General features: G+C 35.4%; 1 protein-coding gene across 1 annotated transcript in view; it reads left to right on the forward strand.

Annotated features, from left to right (window-relative positions):
- Positions 1 to 16,321, forward strand: part of LOC144440762 (uncharacterized) — a 66,058-nt gene that overhangs the window by 41,406 nt on the left and 8,331 nt on the right. Inside the window, exons 23-29 of the mRNA XM_078130140.1 lie at positions 118 to 171; positions 715 to 768; positions 7,780 to 7,887; positions 13,142 to 13,216; positions 13,666 to 13,722; positions 14,676 to 14,732; positions 15,728 to 15,805. Coding sequence (XP_077986266.1) covers positions 118 to 171; positions 715 to 768; positions 7,780 to 7,887; positions 13,142 to 13,216; positions 13,666 to 13,722; positions 14,676 to 14,732; positions 15,728 to 15,805 — 483 coding nt within the window. The remainder of the gene's footprint in view (positions 1 to 117; positions 172 to 714; positions 769 to 7,779; positions 7,888 to 13,141; positions 13,217 to 13,665; positions 13,723 to 14,675; positions 14,733 to 15,727; positions 15,806 to 16,321) is intronic.

Genomic DNA, 16,321 nt, shown 5'->3' on the forward strand with positions numbered 1-16,321 from the left:
GATTAATTGATGCTATGTACACAGTAAATATGTACTGACTAGATTAATTGATACTATGTACACAGTAAAAGAAAATGTACATGATTGTAATTTGTATTTCATTGTATGATTTTGTAGGGAGAACAAGGAAAAATTGGTTCTCAAGGAGAACAAGGAGAAAGAGGTGAAACAGTAAGTGAGTGTTACGTCATTTTGTAGCTTCTATATTCATTAGATCTTTGAAACAACAATATGAATAGTTTCTGACCAGATGTTGGTAAAGAGGGCTATTACAAACATTTCCTATGAAATATGGAGACATCAAAATGGACCAATGATCGTACAACAGTGGCAAGCTAACCGTGGTGTAGAGATCAAAATGGACCAATGATCTTACACAGTGGCAAGCTAACCGTTGTGTAGAGATCAAAATGGACCAATGATCATCTTACAACAGTGGCAAGCTAACCGTGGTATAGACATCAAAATGGACCAATGATCTTACAACAGTGGCAAGCTAACCGTGGTGTGTAGAGATCGAAATGGACCTTAATGACCTTACAACAGTGACAAGCTAATAAATGATGTTTGCTTCGTTGACATAGACAAATTATATGTCTCTATAAATGACATCACATTTAACACAATCTCTATTAAGACAAAGGTTTTCACGTTAGTTTTGTAAACGGGAATAGTTTTAAGTTTTAGTGTTAACACTTTTATTCTAATTCAAAGGGACTAGATGGTGAAAAAGGTGAACCAGGTGTAATGGGTACCAAGGGAAAGAGAGTGAGTATGTTACCAGATATTTTGTATGATGCAAAAAATAGTATGTTCTGATGACTTTCAGTATATAGTGAACTTACAGTTACAGAGGTTGAAGATTGTCATACAGGACAGTAAAATAGAGTTACTTTGGAATGGTAGATTAGAAATGAATGCAACATTTCAGTTAGTTTCCAAAGAACCTTGATCACTCAAGGTCCATAGAGAATGGATCAGTTAGTTTCCAAAGAACCTTGATCACTCAAAGTCCATAGAGAATGGATCAGTTAGTTTCCAAAGAACCTTGATCACTCAAGGTTCATAGAGAATGGATCAGTTAGTTTCCAAAGAACCTTGATCACTCAAGGTCCATAGAGAATGGATCAGTTAGTTTCCAAAGAACCTTGATCACTCAAGGTTCATAGAGAATGGATCAGTTAGTTTCCAAAGAACCTTGATCACTCAAAGTCCATAGAGAATGGATCAGTTAGTTTCCAAAGAACCTTGATCACTCAAGGTTCATAGAGAATGGATCAGTTAGTTTCCAAAGAACCTTGATCACTCAAGGTTCATAGAGAATGGATCAGTTAGTTTCCAAAGAACCTTGATCACTCAAGGTCCATAGAGAATGGATCAGTTAGTTTCCAAAGAACCTTGATCACTCAAGGTTCATAGAGAATGGATCAGTTAGTTTCCAAAGAACCTTGATCACTCAAGGTTCATAGAGAATGGATCAGTTAGTTTCCAAAGAACCTTGATCACTCAAGGTCCATAGAGAATGGATCAGTTAGTTTCCAAAGAACCTTGATCACTCAAGGTTCATAGAGAATGGATCAGTTAGTTTCCAAAGAACCTTGATCACTCAAAGTCCATAGAGAATGGATCAGTTAGTTTCCAAAGAACCCTGATCACTCAAAGTCCATAGAGAATGGATCAGTTAGTTTCCAAAGAACCTTGATCACTCAAAGTCCATAGAGAATGGATCAGTTAGTTTCCAAAGAACCTTGATCACTCAAGGTTCATAGAGAATGGATCAGTTAGTTTCCAAAGAACCTTGATCACTCAAGGTTCATAGAGAATGGATCAGTTAGTTTCCAAAGAACCTTGATCACTCAAGGTTCATAGAGAATGGATCAGTTAGTTTCCAAAGAACCTTGATCACTCAAGGTTCATAGAGAATGGATCAGTTAGTTTCCAAAGAACCTTGATCACTCAAGGTCCATAGAGAATGGATCAGTTAGTTTCCAAAGAACCTTGATCACTCAAGGTTCATAGAGAATGGATCAGTTAGTTTCCAAAGAACCTTGATCACTCAAAGTCCATAGAGAATGGATCAGTTAGTTTCCAAAGAACCCTGATCACTCAAGGTCCATAGAGAATGGATCAGTTAGTTTCCAAAGAACCTTGATCACTCAAGGTCCATAGAGAATGGATCAGTTAGTTTCCAAAGAACCTTGATCACTCAAAGTCCAAAGAGAATGGATCAGTTAGTTTCCAAAGAACCTTGATCACTCAAGGTTCATAGAGAATGGATCAGTTAGTTTCCAAAGAACCTTGATCACTCAAGGTTCATAGAGAATGGATCAGTTAGTTTCCAAAGAACCTTGATCACTCAAGGTCCATAGAGAATGGATCAGTTAGTTTCCAAAGAACCTTGATCACTCAAAGTCCAAAGAGAATGGATCAGTTAGTTTCCAAAGAACCTTGATCACTCAAAGTCCAAAGAGAATGGATCAGTTAGTTTCCAAAGAACCTTGATCACTCAAGGTTCATAGAGAATGGATCAGTTAGTTTCCAAAGAACCTTGATCACTCAAGGTTCATAGAGAATGGATCAGTTAGTTTCCAAAGAACCTTGATCACTCAAAGTCCAAAGAGAATGGATCAGTTAGTTTCCAAAGAACCTTGATCACTCAAGGTTCATAGAGAATGGATCAGTTAGTTTCCAAAGAACCTTGATCACTCAAGGTCCATAGAGAATGGATCAGTTAGTTTCCAAAGAACCTTGATCACTCAAAGTCCATAGAGAATGGATCAGTTAGTTTCCAAAGAACCTTGATCACTCAAGGTTCATAGAGAATGGATCAGTTAGTTTCCAAAGAACCTTGATCACTCAAAGTCCATAGAGAATGGATCAGTTAGTTTCCAAAGAACCTTGATCACTCAAGGTCCATAGAGAATGGATCAGTTAGTTTCCAAAGAACCTTGATCACTCAAAGTCCATAGAGAATGGATCAGTTAGTTTCCAAAGAACCTTGATCACTCAAAGTCCATAGAGAATGGATCAGTTAGTTTCCAAAGAACCTTGATCACTCAAAGTCCAAAGAGAATGGATCAGTTAGTTTCCAAAGAACCTTGATCACTCAAAGTCCATAGAGAATGGATCAGTTAGTTTCCAAAGAACCTTGATCACTCAAGGTTCATAGAGAATGGATCAGTTAGTTTCCAAAGAACCTTGATCACTCAAAGTCCATAGAGAATGGATCAGTTAGTTTCCAAAGAACCTTGATCACTCAAAGTCCATAGAGAATGGATCAGTTAGTTTCCCAAGAACCTTGATCACTCAAGGTCCATAGAGAATGGATCAGTTAGTTTCCAAAGAACCTTGATCACTCAAAGTCCATAGAGAATGGATCAGTTAGTTTCCAAAGAACCTTGATCACTCAAAGTCCAAAGAGAATGGATCAGTTAGTTTCCAAAGAACCTTGATCACTCAAAGTCCATAGAGAATGGATCAGTTAGTTTCCAAAGAACCTTGATCACTCAAGGTTCATAGAGAATGGATCAGTTAGTTTCCAAAGAACCTTGATCACTCAAAGTCCATAGAGAATGGATCAGTTAGTTTCCAAAGAACCTTGATCACTCAAAGTCCATAGAGAATGGATCAGTTAGTTTCCCAAGAACCTTGATCACTCAAGGTCCATAGAGAATGGATCAGTTAGTTTCCAAAGAACCTTGATCACTCAAAGTCCAAAGAGAATGGATCAGTTAGTTTCCAAAGAACCTTGATCACTCAAAGTCCATAGAGAATGGATCAGTTAGTTTCCAAAGAACCTTGATCACTCAAGGTCCAAAGAGAATGGATCAGTTAGTTTCCAAAGAACCTTGATCACTCAAAGTCCATAGAGAATGGATCAGTTAGTTTCCCAAGAACCTTGATCACTCAAGGTCCATAGAGAATGGATCAGTTAGTTTCCAAAGAACCTTGATCACTCAAAGTCCAAAGAGAATGGATCAGTTAGTTTCCAAAGAACCCTGATCACTCAAGGTCCATAGAGAATGGATCAGTTAGTTTCCAAAGAACCTTGATCACTCAAGGTCCATAGAGAATGGATCAGTTAGTTTCCAAAGAACCTTGATCACTCAAAGTCCATAGAGAATGGATCAGTTAGTTTCCAAAGAACCTTGATCACTCAAGGTTCATAGAGAATGGATCAGTTAGTTTCCAAAGAACCTTGATCACTCAAAGTTCATAGAGAATGGATCAGTTAGTTTCCAAAGAACCTTGATCACTCAAGTTAGTTTCCAAAGAACCTTGATCACTCAAGGTTCATAGAGAATGGATCAGTTAGTTTCCAAAGAACCTTGATCACTCAAGGTTCATAGAGAATGGATCAGTTAGTTTCCAAAGAACCTTGATCACTCAAAGTCCATAGAGAATGGATCAGTTAGTTTCCAAAGAACCTTGATCACTCAAGGTTCATAGAGAATGGATCAGTTAGTTTCCAAAGAACCTTGATCACTCAAGGTCCATAGAGAATAGATCAGTTAGTTTCCAAAGAACCTTGATCACTCAAAGTCCATAGAGAATGGATCAGTTAGTTTCCAAAGAACCTTGATCACTCAAGGTCCATAGAGAATGGATCAAATTGTCACATTCATTTCTAATTTACCATTCAAAGTAATTCTTTTTAATTTCCATTGATTGGAACCATCTACAAAATATTCTTATTATATACAATTTTGATAAAGTTCCTGTCAAGCTGTTCATTGGGATTGTACCAAATTCGAGTGTATACCCGCCTTCGGTGGGAGTTATTGCTATTATATTATATCAAAATATGTGTCTATTTCTTCTAAATGTGATTCTGTGGTTATTTATATGCCTGAAAAGGCGAATTCGCACGTATAGAAAAAGTTCGTCGGTAATAGATCGTCGGGAACGAGCATATTTTGATGAGTGGATACGTTCATGTAGCCCCCACACACACTGCATGAACCCAACCCATACACTGCATTGCAATGCATTGCATTGCATTGATAAATTACTTTATTTACATCACATAATGCATAACGAAAACACGTTGAAAACTAGCAACAAAGAAAACGGGGCAAGAGGTCAAAGAAAGTAACAATTTTGTTTGGATATTTACATAAGAACAATACAATCTTGTACACTGCTAAAAATAGATGTCTCGGCGTTGAACCAGTTGAATCGGAGAAAGCGCTAGACAGTAAATCAGAGACGCGACGTTACACAGTCTACTTTAATTTAATGGTTAACAAATTGAACATTGACCGAACCTGAAAATGTATAGTTTTGAAATAATCCTGACGCACTTGACTGATGGTTAAAAGTTAAATTGGTGTTGCTTGATTCAACGCGTAACGAGAGTAGGACGCTGAGTGAGACGGCTCGTTGCATGGGAGAACTTGTACCTTATCAGCCATGGCCAGTGATGTTGAAGCCACTGATCGATCGTTGCTTTCGATCGCAAGGTCATCACTGGAAATATTTGGATTACTGTAACCCAAACTATTTAACAGGAAACCTGACACACCTTTACTCTGAGGAAGTGTTAACTTATTGGTATAAGAACGAACACATTCAGCTTGTATGTACTATCCATATGCTAGTTTAGGGGCCCATTTTACCAGCCGTGGTAAAATGGGATTTTACCACAGTTATTATCCAATCAGAATGGCGCATAGTAGCATGATTTAATATAATATTCTTTAGATGCCCAGTTAGAAAATTGTTTGAAAATATGACTTGTCATAGGTATGGTGTTTTATACTTTGAGTAAAAGTGCTGAATTTAGATTGACTCTTTAAAATGATGCACAGTGTCTACAGTTCAAGTGTCTACTACCACACATTAAAGTATTACTATATGACCTGTTATTTGATGTTGCTATAATTTACCTTGACCTTTTCAACATCAAATATCAAAATTGAATGATTTTTTTATTAGCACAACTGAACTGAGGTTCAGTAGTGCTATATAGGGGTCGCCCGGCGTCTGTCTGTCTGTGTGTGTGTGTGTGGGTGTGTGGATGTGTGTGTGTGTGTAAACAACTTAAAGTCAAAAACTGCTGAACCGATTGCCATGATATTTGGTGGGTCCATTACCTTGCGTGTCTAGTTGGGAAATTGTTCAAATCAAAATGATCGCATCACAGGTGTGTGATTTGGGTCAAAAAATGTGATTTTTAATAAAAAAACTTAAACTCAGAAACTACTGGGCAGATTGATTCTTTAGGAAGTGTAAAGTAAGATTTGTTTATGACATGATGATTCCATCAGTGATATGCAAATTAGGGCTAAAAATGTGTCTTTTTGGTTAAAAATCTATAATTCCAAAACTACTGAGCAGATTGGGCTGAAATTTGATGGGGATGCATCTAGGGATGTATGGATGAAGATATATTAAGCATACAATAATTTCATGAGTGATATGCAAATTAGGTGTAAGAATGTTCATTTTTGGTCAAAAATTTATATCTCAAAAAGTACTTGGTCAATGAGTCTGAAACTTGGTGAGATGGTTCCGAAAGTGGTATTCTGCAGATTTTCTTCAATTTTTTTTGACAAAATTGACCCTAGCAACCATGACCACACCCTTAGCAACAACCAAATGGTAGTATACTTTGGTCAAATAACAACATCATCTGGTAGGCAAGTGAGTAAACATTCAAAAAATGTATGCAAATACCCTAGCAACCATGACCACGCCCATAGCAACAGCCAAACGGTGGTGTATTTCACAAAGATAACAACAGGGTTTAATAGACAATTGAATAAACATTCAAAAAATGTATGTAAATTTGCATAGCAACAAGACCACACCCATAGCAACAGCCAAATAATCACGTGTATTGCAAAGATAACAACAGGAATAGAAAGACAAATGGATAAACATTCAAAAAATTTATGCAAATACCTAGTAACCATGACCACGCCCATAGCAACAGCCAAACGGTGGTGTATTTCACAAAGATAACAATGGGGTTTAATAGACAATTGAATAAACATTCAAAAAATGTATGCAAATACCCTAGCAACAAGACCACGCCCATAGCAACAGCCAAATGATCACGTGTATTGCAAAGACAATATCAGGAATTCATACATAAGTGAACAAAAACATACATAAATGTATGCAAATATATCTAACAACATGACCACACCCATAGCAACAGCCAAATGATAGCATTTATCGTAAAGATAGCAACATGGTTGGATAGGCAACTAGATAGTTATTCAGCAAATGAACACCTATTGTTAGCATGGACTAGCATATGGATAAACATTTTTAAAAACTGTACAGTTGTGCTACAACGCCATTGGCGGTATTTTTTAAAGACTAAATCAGTAATATTACTTAATGTAATATTACTGATTTAACTGATGTAACTGATTCTAAAAGATGATAACACAACATGACTCAGTATTTGTCGTGAATAGAGACCACATTATCAAGATTGACCCAAATAACCTGAGGGATGCTGCTTTCCCATTAAGATCTATGGGAGCTTTCTCTTCAGTCACATCACTTTCTGATGTCATCATAATAAACAGTGTCATCTATCATAGAGTTAACAAGACTGACAGTTTGCAGTCGAAAGCTGTCGGCTAACAGTGACATCTATCAAAGAGTGAACAAGAGCGTAATTTAATTTAGCTTATCAAATTATGTGTGTGTATTATTGGTTAAAATTTGAGTACCCATGAGACTACTGAATGATTATGAGAGTGTGTTATGTTTGTTGAGAAGTGAAGAAAGAGGTAATTAATACTTGTTAATGTTATGCAGGGTAAGAAGGGATCAATGGGCAGACGTGGAAAAACTGGTGTTAAGGGCATCCGAGGAAGTAGAGGCAAGAAAGGTGTAAAAGGACTGGCAGGACCTGCAGGACCAACTGTAAGTTATTGGCAAGCTAACACATATACATAAACTAAAAATTACATATGTCATGTGTCTCTTCCAAGACACATGGTAATAACCCTTTGTAGTACACCCCTGATAATGCTGACAAGATGTCAGTGAATTTGACATTTGTTTCCAAGAGATTGTTTAACTCTGTGAATAGAAATTTTCTTTTAATTACAACATGTTGTATAATTAGCTATCACTGAATACAGAATAATGTGATGTAATTACAGTCACACTTCCATGGCATTTCTGATAGCCAGTTTTCTCAGGAGGCAGCACATTCAACCATATTCAGTCCAAGACACTGTTTAGTCAGTTATCTCATTATGATACCACATGCAACAACAACAGTGTTAGTCTATGTCGTAGTTTGCTGATAGCATGTTTTCCGTAGTAATAGTTCTATCCTGACTACACATAGCATAGTAAATTGAAATGTGCCTCAGAAATAAATTGTAAACTTTTGATGTTACTTTGCTCAAGAAAATTCCAACTCATTCTCACTTAAAATCAAGAAAAGCAATTAGGGGTCATGGAACAAATATTTGAAATAGAAATTGGTTATCACAATAAGCCTTTTTTAGAACCCAATATGGCCACTGAAATCATAGGGCAATGACAGATTGTTGATATCCTTGAAAACAATACAATGGACCCCAAATGTATTTAAAGTATTTCAAAAACATCAGAAGCAAGTTTCCATATTGCAAAGTTTGGAAAGATTCTAAGAACTGTGATACTTTCAGTGAAAATCATCCCTGAGGCACATTCTACCTGAAGTGATTCATCCTAGTGATACTTTCAGCCCATCCATCCATTCACTCAATTTATAAGTTACATTATAATGTTAGGGATCATTTTTATAGTATGTATTGCATTCACATCACTGAAAAGTGATTATAGCTTCAATTACATTTCACAATATGATAACAAATGGTACAAATGAAAGATCGACTGTTTGGACTGTTCATCAGTGTGCCCTCTATTCAAAGCCCATTTGATGCACCACTGACACAGTGTTCATAAATGCAATGGACTGTTTGGACTGTTCATCAGTGTGCCCTCTATTCAAAGCCCATTTGATGCACCACTGACACAGTGTTCATAAATGCAATGGACTGTTTGGACTGTTCATCAGTGTGCCCTCTATTCAAAGCCCATTTGATGCACCACTGACACAGTGTTCATAAATGCAATCGACTGTTTGGACTGTTCATCAGTGTGCCCTCTATTCAAAGCCCATTTGATGCACCACTGACACAGTGTTCATAAATGCAATGGACTGTTTGGACTGTTCATCAGTGTGCCCTCTATTCAAAGCCCATTTGATGCACCACTGACACAGTGTTCATAAATGCAATGGATTGTTTGGACTGTTCATCAGTGTGCCCTCTATTCAAAGCCCATTTGATGCACCACTGACACAGTGTTCATAAATGCAATCGACTGTTTGGACTGTTCATCAGTGTGCCCTCTATACAAAGCCCATTTGATGCACCACTGACATAATCCATTTTGTGTTGTCATAATACTACACATATTTAGTCTATTAGATAATATGGCAATATCTTCTTTGACTATACTCACATACAAACATTGACTATACTCACATACAAACATTGACTATACTCACATACAAACATTGACTATACTCACATACAAACATTGACTATACTCACATACAAACATTGACTATACTCACATACAAACATTGACTATACTCACATACAAACATTGACAATACTCACATACAAACATTGACTATACTCACATACAAACATTGACTATACTCACATACAAACATTGACTATACTCACATACAAACATTGACTATACTCACATACAAACATTGACTATACTCACATACAAACATTGACAATACTCACATACAAACATTGACTATACTCACATACAAACATTGACTATACTCACATACAAACATTGACTATACTCACATACAAACATTGACTATACTCACATACAAACATTGACTATACTCACATACAAACATTGACTATACTCACATACAAACATTGACTATACTCACATACAAACATTGACTATACTCACATACAAACATTGACTATACTCACATACAAACATTGACTATACTCACATACAAACATTGACAATACTCACATACAAACATTGACTATACTCACATACAAACATTGACTATACTCACATACAAACATTGACTATACTCACATACAAACACTGACTATACTCACATACAATTAAGCATTGACTATACTCACATACAAACATTGACTATACTCACATACAGATCTTATAGGAATAATCTTTTAGGAATGCTTTAGGAACTTTCCGTAAGGGAATTGACTATACTCACATACAAACATTGACTATACTCGCATACAAACATTGACTATACTCACATACAATCATTGACTATACTCACATACAAACATTGACTATACTCACATACAAACATTGACTATACTCACATACAAACATTGACTATACTCACATACAAACATTGACTATACTCACATACAGATCTTATAGGAATAATCTTTTAGGAATGCTTTAGGAACTTTCCGTAAGGGAATTGACTATACTCACATACAAACATTGACTATACTCGCATACAAACATCTTCTATACTCACATACAAACATTGACTATACTCACATACAAACATTGACTATACTCACATACAAACATTGACTATACTCACATACAAACATTGACTATACTCACATACAAACATTGACTATACTCACATACAAACATTGACTATACTCGCATACAAACATCTTCTATACTCGCATACAAACATTGACTATACTCACATACAAACATTGACTATACTCACATACAAACATTGACTATACTCACATACAAACATTGACTATACTCACATACAAACATTGACTATACTCACATACAAACATTGACTATACTCGCATACAAACATCTTCTATACTCACATACAAACATTGACTATACTCACATACAAACATTGACTATACTCACATACAAACATTGACTATACTCACATACAAACATTGACTATACTCACATACAAACATTGACTATACTCACATACAAACATTGACTATACTCGCATACAAACATTGACTATACTCACATACAAACATTGACTATACTCACATACAAACATTGACTATACTCACATACAAACATTGACTATACTCACATACAAACATTGACTATACTCACATACAAACATTGACTATACTCACATACAATCATTGACTATACTCACATACAAACATTGACTATACTCACATACAAACATTGACTATACTCACATACAAACATTGACTATACTCACATACAGATCTTATAGGAATAATCTTAAGGAATGCTTTAGGAACTTTCCGTGAGGGAATTGACTATACTCACATACAAACATTGACAATACTCGCATACAAACATTGACTATACTCACATACAAACATTGACTATACTCACATACAAACATTGACTATACTCACATACAAACATTGACTATACTCACATACAAACATTGACTATACTCACATACAAACATTGACTATACTCACATACAATCATTGACTATACTCACATACAAACATTGACTATACTCACATACAAACATTGACTATACTCACATACAAACATTGACTATACTCACATGCAATCATTGACTATACTCGCATACAAACATTGACTATACTCACATACAAACATTGACTATACTCACATACAAACATTGACTATACTCACATACAAACATTGACTATACTCACATGCAATCATTGACTATACTCACATACAAACACTGACTATACTCACATACAAACATTGACTATACTCGCATACAAACATTGACTATACTCACATACAAACATTGACTATACTCACATACAAACATTGACTATACTCGCATACAAACATTGACTATACTCACATACAAACATTGACTATACTCACATACAAACATTGACTATACTCACATACAAACATTGACTATACTCACATACAAACATTGACTATACTCACATACAAACATTGACTATACTCACATACAATCATTGACTATACTCACATACAAACATTGACTATACTCACATACAAACATTGACTATACTCACATACAAACATTGACTATACTCACATGCAATCATTGACTATACTCGCATACAAACATTGACTATACTCACATACAAACATTGACTATACTCACATACAAACATTGACTATACTCACATACAAACATTGACTATACTCACATGCAATCATTGACTATACTCACATACAAACACTGACTATACTCACATACAAACATTGACTATACTCGCATACAAACATTGACTATACTCACATACAAACATTGACTATACTCACATACAAACATTGACTATACTCACATACAAACATTGACTATACTCACATACAAACATTGACTATACTCGCATACAAACATTGATTACATAAACTTGAAAAACAGACTAAAGAGTAATCACCACGCCAGGATATACATGATAAGGCAATTTCATAAACTTGGGTTCCGGATCGATCAACAGTCATTTCATGATAGCCAAGAAACTCCAAATGTTACTTTGGTTCACATTCATTGTCTTACCAGTGCCAGCACTAATGAATATATATAAGATGAACAATAAGATAATAAGCACTTAGGAGTCATGAATATTTATTGTTCATCCAATACATAATATATGTCTGACTCCCAAGAGGCAACACTGGATCACAGAACATTCACAGAACAATAAATTCCAAACAAGCTTAAATTTCGTGGTTCACAGAACAATGATTTCGAAAAGAGATTAAATTTCATGGTTTTTTGGCAATCACACAACAATAATGAGATGTGAAATCATGATTAAGACCTGTCAGAACCTAAAGTTATTGAAATTAGCTTTATTTCCTGGAGTGGTTTTCTACTGTAGTCTGTAACTATATATACAGTATCTACTGAGGCCTGTATAGAAAGAGCAAACTTGTACACAACATATTTAATTTAATTTTATCATGTAAAAATTCTTGGTTATAACTCAATTTTACCAACTTTACCCCTCTGTTCTGTGGTCCTCAATTGCAAAAACACCCCAGAAGTCCTATGTTACTAAAAACTTATTTGAGAACAAGATCCAAAATATTGCTTATGTTATTAATTTTATCATATGGTTTGTGACTGCATTTCAATGGAGATAAGTTTTCAATTTAAGTAAAATATTAACTAAAGTCTTGTATTCTTTCCTTACTTTAGGGTTTACCTGGTGTTAGTGGTAGTGCAGGCAATGGTTCATATGTTATTGGTATACAAGGAAAACTGGGACCTCCGGTTGGTATTGTTTGCAGTAATTGTTGCATTAACGTTGAAAGAAATCATTACTGAATTATTAATCGTGTTTCAAAATATACATAATCTGCTACCATGTGAAATATTCAGACTTGAAATATGTAGGTTCAATGTTAGTGCAGGGGGAAACTGGAGTGTCTTGGGAAAACCTTTGTACCTTTGTTGTTCAATAGAGTCAAAGTGAACAACCCTCTTCTTACTTACAGCGTTGTGAATTTAATAAAACCTACATGAGGGCTTGATGAACCCCAACCACATTTAAGTGGCAAGTTGTTGAACCACATGACCACCGACAACCCCAAATGTTTACAGTATGACTTTATATGTGACATGTTTTAGTAATGTTCTCAGCTGTATAACATTGTATTGTTGATTGTCCTACACTTAATTTTGCTGAAAAGTTACAATTTGTTGGGATTTGTCATTTCCAGGGACCAAAAGGTGAAAAGGGCTATCCAGGCATGAAAGGAAGCATGCCAGGACCACCTGTAAGTATAGAACTATTATACCCCCTGTAAGTATAGAACTATTATACCACATGTAAGTATAGAACTATTATACCACATGTAAGTATAGAACTATATACCACATGTAAGTATAGAACTATTATACCACCTGTAAGTATAGAACTATTATACCACATGTAAGTATAGAACTATTATACCCCCTGTAAGTATAGAACTATTATACCACATGTAAGTATAGAACTATTATACCACATGTAAGTATAGAACTATTATACCACATGTAAGTATAGAACTATTATACCACATGTAAGTATAGAACTATTATACCACCTGTAAGTATAGAACTATTATACCACATGTAAGTATAGAACTATTATACCACATGTAAGTATAGAACTATTATTATACCACCTGTAAGTATAGAACTATTATACCACATGTAAGCCAGGTTAAACATGCCTAAGTCATTTGTTTTGTGGCACTCAAAAAACGAGTACAAAATTTCAAAATCGTCATACTCTTCCCAATTTTTTTTATAAAGTATGCTTGTGCAGGCCAGTAGATATTCCCCAATATTTTCTTCAATCAGTCAGAAAATAGTGTGGTGATTGCTTGTTTTCAACTCAAAGTAACAAGTTAGTTTACAACTGTACAAAATGTAGTGCCTTGCTAATGAACCACCCTGTATGTTTCTGAAAATGAACACTCAAAGTCTACAGTCCAATAAAAACTGCATGACTTCCCATAGACTGTACCAAATGTAGTGCCTTGCTAATGAACCACCCTGTATGCTTCTCAAAAATGAACACTCAAAGTCTACATAAATAAAACTGCAAGACTTCCCATAGACTGAACCATATTCTATTGTAAATATAATCATATCAACATCAATTGATTAATTAGTGTTATTATGTCAACACATTTTAGCTGATAGCTTGTTACCATGCTTACATCCACTTTATCTTCCCTCACAGGGAGAGCCAGGACCAGAAGGCCTTCCAGGTGTTTTCATAACTTATTACATTCAAAAAGTATGTATTCATTTCTTTAAAAATTATTTTCTCTGATCTTACTTATTGTTGGAATAAGTTTACCTCATCTCACTTGCAATTCAACCAGAAATAGAAAACACCTTATAACAAATTCATAAAATTAAATTTTACATTTAACTATCTTTTATTGTTATATTACTAGATGGAGTAGATGGTTGTTTGATTGATTGATTAGGTTCACTCATTAAGTCATTTTTCAATAGATATAAGTTTGACAATAGAAATATGGGTTTGTATCATGGCATTTCACAGATGGAACATGATATCTTTTACACAACACACACACCCATGCACATGGACACACATGCACATGGACACACACACATATGGACACACACACCTGGACACACATGGACACACATACGCACATGGACACACACATATGGACACATGCACATATGGACACACACACATATGGACACACATGGACATGGATATCACACACACGGACACACATGCACATGGACGCGCGCACACACACACACACACACACACACACACACACTTGGATGCACACCCACACATGGACACACACACCCACACATGGACACACACACACACACACACATGGAAACACATACACACACTTGGATGCACACCCACACATGGACACACACACACACACATGGACACATGCACATCACACGTGAACACACACACATGGGCACACATACACACATGGACACACACATAATGGACACAGACACCTACATGGACACCGGCAACTTTAATAAACAATTACAGTGAGAGTCTGAGGCAGACAAGGAATCATGTTATCTATCAGTAGAAAAGTAAACAACTGAGAAGTCATTAAAATCATCAAGTCAATATGTAATTATTTCAGCAAAAGAATATTACACTGTTAAAAAGGCAGGATTTAAAATGTGTATATCTTTATAATGTTAAAACATCGTGTCCCAGGAGTGTCACACCACACCAACACTACTTCTACTCTGTGCGTTACATTTTGACAGATTGGTACAAATCGACTTATTACATGGAACCTACGCTATCCTGAAGGTTCCTCAATACGAAGCTCTAGTCTCATAGAGGTAAGTGTGTTGGACTATGGCAATGTAACCAGGATTCTAAGAGTAATTCTTAAGTCAACAGGCTTATCAAAAGAACAAAGTCTTTATCATTTCATTGCCAGGTATATTTGATTTAATGTACAATGTATATGGGTGGTTTATTGTAGTCAAATACTTAATGTAGAATGACAAGAAAAATACTATTTACAAATCTGTTACTGTTTCACAAAACATGAATGAAAGCAAGTCAGTCTCTCACTTCATGAAACATTTTGATTTCATTCAGAATATATCCACTGAAACATTCGTCACTGTTTGGCATTCCTATTAACTGTCAGCTAAATACAAAGAATGTACTCAACAATGAATGTTTCAGTTTATTCCTATCCATAGTACAAATAAAACAAAGCCTATTGACTTAAGAAAGATATATATAATACTCATAGATTGAGTATTATCTGTTAATAGGATTGTTATCATTAATTTTGTATTCATTTTCAGTCTCATATCTCACCAAGAATTGATACCATATCTAAA

The sequence above is a fragment of the Glandiceps talaboti genome, chromosome 10 (assembly GCF_964340395.1).
Source record: "Glandiceps talaboti chromosome 10, keGlaTala1.1, whole genome shotgun sequence".
NCBI classification, from domain to species: domain Eukaryota; kingdom Metazoa; phylum Hemichordata; class Enteropneusta; family Spengelidae; genus Glandiceps; species Glandiceps talaboti.